The following is an 11237-nucleotide window of genomic DNA, read 5'->3' as shown; positions in this document are numbered from 1 at the left end:
GGATTCATGATTTTTTTTGTCTTTGGATTATAAGAGGTAATTGAATAACTATCCCATTAGGCCTAAAGCCTTTGGCTGGATTCATAATTGAATGTTGCCAAAAGTCTAAGCTTATGGTGTCCAAGTTCTGTAATGTTCTTCATGGTATAAGATGTGTGGAAACATCATCACCGTCGCAGGTTTAACTCTTTCTCTGTTTAAAATCACCAACAAGTTTCATAACTAAGAGTTAAGATGATGTTTGTTAATTAAAACTTGTGAAGCCCAAGCAAAAATTACTTCTTGCCTTGGTCCTCCAGAACAAGAAGAAAATGCATGAGAATATGAATACGCTGCTCTTAACTTTCTAGTCTCCAGCTAGAAAGATTCTGAACAATCTGATATACCTGCCAAGTTTTTTCTTTACTTGCTCAATGCACTTTTAAATGAAGAACACAACACTTGAGAATATGAATGTGCTGAACTTAACTTTCTAGACTCCCGCTAGGAAGATCCTGAACAATCTGGCATACTTGGAAAGCTTTTCTTTACTTGTTCAATGCCCTTTTGGATGTTCGTTATTAAAAAATTAGCATCTAGAGAGTATCACAATTGAACATCATTTTGTTATAGAATCATGCCTTTTGAAAGAATATTAAACAGTTAGAAACTGACACTATTTGATAGGTTCTAAATCCTGTTGCAAAAGATCACAAAATCAAGGTCAAAGTATCAAACAAGCCCTTTTTGGAATCCTGTGCCATATCTTTATATGGTCATTTAGAATAGTTCATAAAATCATAAGCATGATTGTTCTTCTCAAAGGGCACCCTCAAGACCAGACAGATCAGAGTTGAATGTAGTATAATCTATCATGAAATTATCAGAATCACCCATTATTGATCAGAGTGTTATCTTGTTTTTCTGAACATGTTTCTAATTGGTAGTCACAGATTACTGGTTGATGAATCATTAATGATCCTGATAAATGGATGTGACTTGTTGTAAATGGACAATTTTTTGTGGAAAGTAAAGCTAGAAGCCAAACCAACATTGCATTTAATTTCAATGGCTTTGAGTTTTCATCAAGGCTTGTAATTTGAACCCTATTGAAAGATACATCTGTGGACAAGGCTGTGATAGGATAAAGAAACCGATAAGAAGCTTCTCTTCCCTCAGCACCAAATACCTCCAGAGTGCATTTAGCAACTTGAAACTTGTAGGGTCCATTTCAAAGGTGGCAAAAAGATAAAGAAAAAAAAAAGAAACAAAAAAGCCAGAGGAGTCTGATTCAAGAAAGGCTTCAAAGGAAACACCGATTTGTTATTTATAACTTTTCTCTGATACGAGACTATTTTCTTTAATTTCGTTCTAACTTTTTTTTTACTATTTGGAGAATTATAATATATAGAGCACAAAAACTTTTGAAAATAAAACTGTCTCTCATGTATAATCAGACACACTTTGAATTATATTTGGACAGTTCAAATTCTGCCATATCGTAGTGTCTATATCAATGTTCCATTCTTCCAAAATTACACGTTATAATTATAGAGGAAATTATATGAACTATCAAAATTTCGTTGAAATCATAAAATTTCTTTTTTTTTAGTATTTTCCTAATTTATGTAGACACTTTCGACAGATCAAAGGTGATCTACACGCAGACTTCCTTAAAAAAAAAAACAAAAGTATACAGACTTCCCTGAATATTACTACAATTACACAAAACTTATTTAACTTTGGAAAATATGTTATGTATATTTTGAAAATAAATAATGGATGTGTAATTGCAATAATAATTAAAAGATATGATTACCAATTGTGTATGTGTGGGTACTTTACACTATAATATATCCGCTTCTATCCTAGATATGGGAGTTGGTTAGTAGTTTTACTGTAGTTATAAATATAAATGTAAATCTATTTTGTCGTTTAAATTTATAATTTTTTTCAAACTATTTATATTGAATATATGTGTTATTAACAGGTTTTCATCAAGGGTTAGTTTCAACACAAATGATTAATAGAGTATTTTAGAAAAATGAAAGCACATTTTTAACAAACAACTAATGTGACCAGGGTGAACAACATTCCTTCCCGCATTAAATATAGGAGGTAGATAAATAATTTACAAAAAATTAAAAAATTAATTAAATTAATTAGTTTGTAAAAAAAAGTGTGTTGGTTTTCCTAGATAACTCTTTTTAATCATTTGCATTTGAAACTATTTCTTTAAAATGTTTAATCAATATAGAGAGCTTAGAAAAATAATTATAAATTTTGTAAACTAAGTGAATTAAAGTCTTATATTCAGAATCAGAATAAACTTCTATACTAACTCTTATATTTAGGACCAGAGTTAAAGGAATATAATATAATATAATTACAATTTTCTTTTGTTGGAAAAGTAATGAGATATGGAGTTTAGAATATGAGGTATTGAGAGGATAAGTGACATATCAAGTAGTTTGTGGTGTAGCTTGAGTCATCATGAAGTCATTTTTCATAATCTCCATGTTACCAAAAAGGAAGAGATGATCAATGGTCATTGTCATCACCATACTACTTGAGGTTGAGGAATGGGGTTAGGTGATCTTATTTGTTTGGTTGTTTCTCTTTTGTTCCATTCTGAGAATTTTAGATTCTTCACACACACACACACACTTCCTTCCTCTACCTTTCAATCCTTCATTTGTTTCCATTGCCACTACCAACCATCCTTTTCTATGGACAAAACCTTACATCATAGCAATTGGATCTTGAGTTACAAATGAAAGTCACATTATTCATAGACTTGTGAATATTTGCAATTTTTAATAGCTAACATGTAATTATTTTCTTACTGTATACATCTCTCTCTTTTCTTTACATGATTACACAGAAATTTCATTTTAGAAAATTTATAATTTATAATTATGCATTATAAAAGTGGTATAATATTCATTGAGGACTTGTGTTATAATGCCCCCTCTCACTTGGGAAAAAATGTAGATATGATAAATTTTGAAATGGTGAATGTTAATTTTCCAATGGATTCGGATTTGACATGGTTCATAAAATAAAATTCTTGAGAATTTTAGTGGACATGCTTGCCTTTGCATTAAGTAAGTCATGACTAACGAAATTAGTGCATGTTTGTGCATTCTTTTAATTTGGGGTTGGAAAACCAATTAGAATCAACCCATACCCATTTTGCTTGCCATATTTGCTTTGGGCTGAAACGGCGATATAGGCCCAAATAGAATGCAAGGATGTCAAGAAGAAAATGAGACCAAGAAAAAAACAATAGGGGAGGAGACTGTTAAGGCGCAAATTTGGGTAGAAAATTTTCACAAGCGCTGGATACCTGGACTTTTTTTAAAAAAAAAAAAAATTTATCTTAAAGGTTTTAAGTGGTAGTAATATCATTTCATGCTGTTAAAAGACTAATATTAGTTTTAAAATAGTAATATTGATCACTAATATTTTTAATTATAGGGGATATCACTACTACAGTTTTAAACCTTTCAAGTAACTTTGGGCCAGTTTGGTTTCTTGTTTTGAAAACAATTTTTTGTTTTTAAAAATATAAAAATAAAAAACTTGTTTGATAATTTGTTTTTAGTTACTTGTTTTAAAAAACAAAAAACAGTAACATGTTTTTAAAAACTAAAAAAACCAAAACAACTTTCACATGTTTTTTTGTTTTTGTTTTTGTGTTTTTTTTTTAAAAAAAATTTTGAGAAATCTTTTTGTAAAATAAAATAAAATTCTTGAGAATTTTAATGGACATGCTTGCCTTTGCATTAAGTAAGTCATGATTAATGAAATTAGTGCATGTTTGTTCATTCTTTTAATTTGGGGTTGGAAAAGCAATTAGAATCAACCCATACCCATTTTGCTTGCCATATTTGGTTTGGGCTGAAACAGCTATATAGGCCCAAATAGAATGCAAGGATGTCAAGAAGAAAATGAGACCAAGAAAAAAACAATGGGGGAGGAGATTGTTTCATACTGACAAAAAAAACTAATATTTACTGTTAAAATAGTAATATTAATCATTAATATTCTTAATTCTGGGGGACATCACTGCTACCATTTTAAACCTTTCAAGTAACTCTGTGCCTCCCAAAAAACTTCTACTTGCGCAGCATTTCGGAGTGAAAATTTTTGAGCCAAATTTGCATCTTGACCCAAAAAATAATCATAATTCCCCCAAACCCCAACAACAATTAATTCAATTCAATTATGATTCACATTTTAATTTGGTTTATACCTTTCAAAGTTTTATTCCATAGACTTTATTATTTCCTTTTACCTATTTTAATTTTATCCGAGACTACAGTTTTTGCACTGAAACGACTGGTATAAATTCTCACATCCCCCGTCTTCATCGTTCAGGAAATTATTGAAGTACATTTGTCCCAAACTTCCTTATTCCTCTTGGAAATATCAGAAGCGTTTTTCTTAAAAGTATACTACTCTGTCCCTTATTATAAGATGCTTTTAACTAAATTACGTGGTTTTAAAAAAATTAAAATTAGTTAAAAGCAATTAATATGTAGCAAATGTAGTTTTTTTTCCAAACACACCTCTATATATAAATTAGTAGATATGAGAGAGTAATAGTAAGATAAATGAAGAAAGAGAATGTATTAAACGTACTAAACCGGAGGTAAAATATGTAATAATGTATTAAATATTCAGACAAACTTAAAAAAGATCTTATAGAAAAGGACAAACATATTTAAAAATTAAATCTTATAATAAGAAATGGAGGGATTATCATTCAATTATAGGTGTGATTAAATACTCGAAGTAAATTTTTCATGCATCCACAGCTAAATTTCTACAACAGTGTGGTGTCACTGTTGCATTACCATAACCTATTTCAGAGTATGTGAGATCTTCATAATTTCCTTCAAACTTTTTTTTTTTTTGGGAATTAAATAGGCAAACATTGACTGCCTGAATCTTGAGGTTACAAGTGGGATCAGACTCACGACTTCCCATTATAGGGAAGTGCTACCTCCAATACTTAATATAAGAGCCTGTTTGACTTTTATTTTAGTTCGAAATATAAGACCTCAATCCACTTTATCTTTCATATTTATTTATTTATTTTCAAGATAGTCCTTATAACAATAGTAGTTTTAGTTAAGACACTTGATTAGTAAGGATATTTTAGAAAAGACTTTATATATTTATTATAAATAACTAATTAAACTAGTTTTGTTAATCTATTCAAATTAATCAACTAACTTTTATATTAAAGACTAAAGATAATACTAATTAACACCGCTAGACCACAAACTTTTGGCTTCCTTTAAACTGTTTTAAGCACTCTTTTAATCTCTTGGACTTTTTTCTGGTGTTGCAGCTTCATTCTTCTTCAATTCATCTGGAGATGGGTTTCCAGATGTTAACCATAGAGTAGTGTGCAGTGCTGCCAAAAATTAACATCATCATTGTTGTAAAGAGTGCTTTCGTAGTGCCATGATTTCCAATAAGATAATGACGATGATGATGCTTGAGATGGGTAGACGAGAAGATGATGTTTTTATAAATAGATAATCCAAGGCAATGGAAGATCAATTCTTTGATAACTTAAAAGATTGGGATTAAGAACAAATACACAGACTCATGATGTGAAAAATGTTTTTCTAATTTATTAATCAACTGATAACTTACAAGTCAATTTATAACTACATATTTATTAATTACACTAGATTCCAACATCATATTAACTTTTATTTTTTTACTACCCCTCATTAAATATGAAGATATATGGGGAAAAAGTTTTTTTTTGGCTACATAAACAAGTATTTAATACTGATTGAAATTATCAAAAGGTCTTGCAAAGAATATTCCCTCTGGTCCGATAGATAAGTTTTAAACAACTTAATCACGTTTAATGAAATAGTAGTTAAAATTAGTTCAAAATAATAAATAGATTAGAAATGTATTTTTTTTCTTTCAAATTTGTTCTTATTTATCAAGAGAGTAAATGAGAGAAACAATAAATAAAAAAATGATGAAAAAGAATATATGAGGATAATATTAATAAGAGAGTGAGTACTAAATACAGTCAACTAACAATAAAATAAAGGGAAAAAAGTAATAAATGTTCAGACAAATTCAAAAATAAAGATTATATTTTGGACCAAACTCCTCTTCAAAAGTGAAGCTTGTATATAAATTGGAGGAAGTACTAGTAATTTTTTTTAGAAATTCTCCTATAATAAGGGGCAAAGGGAATAATGCTTAAAAGCTTTGGTCAAACGTTACAATAAATGACAAATCAACACAATGTCACAAACGGTCATCATGTTTTAAACAAAGTTGGACTAAAAATAACCACACTAACTCCAATGAAAAATAATAATAATCACACCAAGTATGAGTTATTGGAGCACCATCTCCATATTGATTTAGTGTGGTTTGAAAATTGATGGTTCACTTTGAAATGTTTAATGACATAATAATTAAAGAAACTTTCTTCTGGCCAACTGATCTTCAAATAGCTTCTGAAGTTATGCAAATGAAGTTTTATTATGGTTTCAGTGATGAGGTATTAAACAACATCATTAAGTTGGGGCCCAAAAATCATAAAAATTTTCAATACAAAACGCATCATCCTCCTTACTCTTCTAATCTTATTTATAAAACAGAAAAAACATATTTTTTGATTTCATTTATAGGGCACTAAGAGAAATTTTTATATGGATGTATAATTTTATCCATCATATTATTACGTTGACTTTATTTATATGAGGTATAATATACTCCTTTAATCATATTTATAGGACAGAGAGAAAAAATATTTTTTTAGTCTTATTTATAGAATATTGAGAAAAAATATTATGTGGATGTACAATTTTACCATTCATTTATTATTGTGTTGACTTTGTTTATATAAAGTATAATATATATTAAATATGGATAAAGTTGAAAAGTTGTTGAATTTTAAATGCGAGTTAATGAAGTTTAAAGTTTTTCTTTATCTATGTGAAACATGTTAATAGTAACTTACAAATAGGATCAGAAGAATAAATTAAATAGGGATAAAGTTAAAAATTTGTTAAAAAATTTGCTAAATTTTAAATAAGAGTTAATAAAATTTAAGATTTTTTTAGTCTGTGTAAAACATATTAGAAATGACTTGTAAACAAAATCAGATGAGTGGTTTATAAGGCTTTCTCTCAGACCATGTCGGTGATCATTAAATTTCTAGTGATGTACCAGAAACATGCATCAAAAGCTCGGCTCAAAATGTCTCACGTCTAACAAAGCAATTAAATATCCGCGTCTTCATTACCCAAAATAGATTCGAAACAAAGCTTAAAAGGCCAGAAAGCAAGAAGATGTTTAGGACATAAACCGACTTACAACTCCTAATATCTCAGAATTTCTCACCTACATATGAGTATCAAACAAAACTTCGTAGTCTCATGGTGTGTTAGTTCTCAAATTCGACATGAAAACATACCTTGGAAACTTTTCTCCGCATCCAATCTTTTCATTAGAAATCCCAACAACAAATACCAAAGAAAACTGGAGTCTTGATGCAAAAGTCATTCAAGGCAACAGGTAAGTTACTGTTGCGCATTTAAAATAAAAACTAGTTGTAATAGACCAAAACATGAGCTTACAAGATGCATTAATGAGAGAATACGGGCTTAATCACTAAATATGAGACAGGTTTGAAATTTATCTAAATAGATTTACAAGGATGATCAGAATCACAAATTCTATACAGGACACTTGGAGTGATCATCTTGTGCTAATAAAAAAACACCCAGATCGATCCAGCTTATATTACAAAAGAACATGCTCTTTACATATCAAACCTTCCCCACAATACAATGTTTTCTTTTCTGCTGTTCCATCATCAAACTATCCACAAAAAATATTAGCATCAAGATGATCACCAGACCAAAACATTTGATATATACATAGCTAACATAACTTCTTGCTTCCATCCAAAACATTCACAAAATTCTCTCTAGTTGTGTCAAGTTCTTGAAAGTGGTGGCACTTAGCTCCTTATATGTACACTTCCTCTGAATGAAGTTCTAAGCAAAAGCAGGGATGCTCGAATTCTGGCGATCCCTGTTAAGGCAATCAAATCCTTCTACTCTAACTGCAGCCGGTGTAGGTCCAAATTTCATTCTAGCACGTCCTCCCTTGCGTGATGCTGAAGACGGAGATGATAATCCTGATGGGGATGAATTTCCCAGTACGGAAGCATTCTTCTCTTCTGCAAACCTCGCATCTTGAACCAATGGATTTGCAGCTCGGACTGGAGGGGACCCACAAAAATATGGTGGTGATGCAGCTGCCTGATTTGCATATTCTTCCCCATGACTCTCCTATTGAAATCAAGAGACTAATTAGCCAATTGACTTACACATCAATAGAAGATTCATAAGAGTAAAAACTAGAATTTTGGAAACTAACCACCTCCGTAACGAGATTCACTCACAAGAGTTCAAGATATCTAAAAGAAAAAACATATCAAACTACTACGCAGTTTGTAGTAGTCAGGATTTACCTTCCTAAGAATAATGTCCAGAAGCTCTGCCCCAGCTTTTGAGTCAGACCCGCCAGTTTGTTGGCTGCACACAAAATCGCAACACAGAACAGATCAGCTTCACAAACGCTTCTGAAACACAATAATTTCATCAAAAACCAAAACATTGACCAAGAATGTTACCTCAAATGCCATCTAAAGGGCCGTATAGGCATATCAGATAACATCCCAACTCGGCGTGGCTTAGGGCAAATGACAGGGTCCTGATCACTGCTAGGAACAGATCCCCTCATCACATCACAGGCTGCAAAGGCGTTCTGCTGAAGACCGTAACAATTCATCTTGAGAAACAATTTCGCTCCACAGTAGAACGCCTAGGCACAGGAATAACAAAATATTTTAGGGAAACGTCTGACGATATAACAAAATTTGCCACTTTTGCTCATAGAATGAGATTCAATTAGCCAACAGATCTATTCGTGGAGCCAGATGACATCATTCAATCAACATGAAAATGAGATCTAGAGATCAGACGAAGAAACCCCAAACCATTTTCTTAACCAATTTTCCCGAAGGCAATGATTAAAAAACGTACATGTCAACACCAGATCTGAATTCTAGGCCTGGAAAAAACTTCAAATTTGTTTACAAGTCACGCAAAACCAAAAATAATAATAATAAAACCTAGCCAATTTTTACGCCGCCAAACTAGAAACCTGATCCCGAGAATAAACCCAACTACAGAATTAAGGGGAGGTTATAGCATAGATCTTGGATTAAGTACACTGAAAAACAGAAACAAGGTACAGCGAGAATTTCAGCAGATCTGGCCAAGAGGACCGCTTTTTTCAAACATCTTTACCGCGTTAAGAACATGAAACGCATCAGATCTAAAACGAAGATCTTCAAAACAAGAAGAAAAATCAGAGAGAGAAGGAAACCAGAAGAAGTACAGTAGTTAGAAGATCGATGAAGAAGTACCTCGTTGGAAACTCCACAAAGAAAAACTCAGCAGAGCTGAAAGCCACAAGGAGAACAGATGGAAGGGAGCTGGATCTAATTTATAGGGCTGAAAGAAACGATGTTTTAGGGCAATTTGGCCTCGGCAGATCACTGTACGACGTCGTTCTCAAGTTCGATATTCTTGACGCCACACGTGGCCCATTGTTTTTAGGGGCCAAGGAAGAATAATTTAGATCCTACGTTATACCTATAGAAATCATACAGTAACAAAAAGGGTGGTAAGCTATAGATTTTTGTGTAAGCATTTCTAGAAATAATTCATAATATTTCAGAATTATTTCAAATAATATGAGATTTCATATTGGAATTAGTAATTGATGATTATGGAAATAAGAATCGCAATTAATTAAGAAAATCATCTTACTGTAGAATACGTTGACCAAATTGTAATGATGAACGCTTAATTGACTATTGACTATTACAAGAAAGAAAATTGTTCATGAAAATCATTCAAAAACATTGCTAAAAAGATATGGTTATTGTAATAAAAAAAGATACTTCTCCAGTTTTTAATGTAAAATTTAATTAAAGAGTTATTGTTAATCCTACATGTAAGACTTATTATATATATTTATTATTATTTTTTTTCAAATTAACCTATTGATATTTCTTCAATAATAATCAAATAGGAGAGGAAGGAAGAGAATTAAGAAAAATGTTTGAAATGTTTTAAAAAAAAGCATAATATATTAACTAATTTAACTAATATTCTTAATCTATTTAAATTAATTAATTTGATCTTATATTAAAAACTAGAAGAGTACTTAAAGTACTTGAGTAGCCATTACTTAGCTAGTTCAAAGCCAACTAACTAAGCCAATTTGTTATAACTAGTAATTTGGTGCTAAATGAACTACCGGTCCATTTCAAATGGTTTATAAATTACTTTTCAATCGTAATTTATAAAATATGAAATAAATATATTAAAAAGATTTTATCTCAACTTACACACATATACTTATAAATGGTTTTGAACGTGATACCAAACAGCATCTATGTAAACCCTAATATTGTAATAATTCTCGATGAGTTGTGTAAAATCTTATATGTAACGGTCTAAGTTATCCATAAATTATATTCTTGCATGTTATCTTAGATATTTATGGAGATCGTTAGAGAATTGATTCCTCCCTTATCTTAAGGAAGAGTTCCAAAGTGGTGAGTATATAAGCAACAAAAGTTGGATTTTGTTGTTAAACTAATTTAGGGTTAACACCCCTTTGGCCGCCTCCTTCATTTGTAATCGATAGCGAATTAGCTGTTATAATGTGGAGATGCAAGGTGGGTTTTTCAGCTCTCTTTTTAGTTTTAGTTACCATTTTTATCTTGTAGGTTTTTTGCCCCAAGGAGCTTTGCTTTGTTTTTATTTGGGTCATGTTTTTAGTGTTTTGTAAATTGCAAACACCTTTTCTTTTAACAATGCTATGGTTTGTTGAGCCAAAGACATATAAAACATTTTCCAAACCATATAATATGGGGAGATGAATATCTAATTTTAAATTTCTAATTACATTTTATTTTATGTCCAGGAAAAAATACTTTTTATCCCTATGTGAAGATGTGTCGCGGAAAAATTAATTTATTTTTCAAAACCAATGCCAAAAACAGTCCAAATTTTCACAAAATTAGTCAAAATAATGATCAATCAAGAAGTAGCCAGACCAACTTAGGTTTTGAAAAAGTTAAAAAAAAAAATCAGTTGAAGTATTGCTTCAAATAT

The 11237-nt window shown here is 30.8% G+C and overlaps 1 protein-coding gene across 1 annotated transcript; it reads right to left on the bottom strand.

Moving 5' to 3' along the window:
- Positions 1-7621: 7621 nt before the first annotated feature.
- Positions 7622-9535, bottom strand: LOC114746750 (uncharacterized). Its single transcript, XM_028935025.1, has 4 exons — positions 9476-9535; positions 8678-8868; positions 8516-8579; positions 7622-8333 (listed from the first exon to the last, which is right to left on the bottom strand). Exons 2-4 carry the CDS (start codon positions 8833-8835, stop codon positions 8037-8039), a joined length of 519 nt encoding a protein of 172 aa, XP_028790858.1. The 5' UTR covers positions 8836-8868; positions 9476-9535; the 3' UTR covers positions 7622-8036.
- Between the last annotated feature and the right edge of the window lie 1702 nt (positions 9536-11237).

The sequence above is a fragment of the Neltuma alba genome, unplaced genomic scaffold (assembly GCF_004799145.2).
Source record: "Neltuma alba isolate B1F8T4 unplaced genomic scaffold, ASM479914v2 tig00005089_pilon, whole genome shotgun sequence".
NCBI lineage: Eukaryota > Viridiplantae > Streptophyta > Magnoliopsida > Fabales > Fabaceae > Neltuma > Neltuma alba.
The sequence above is the reverse complement of the archived record's forward strand: the minus strand, read 5'-3'. Positions and strand labels throughout refer to the sequence as shown.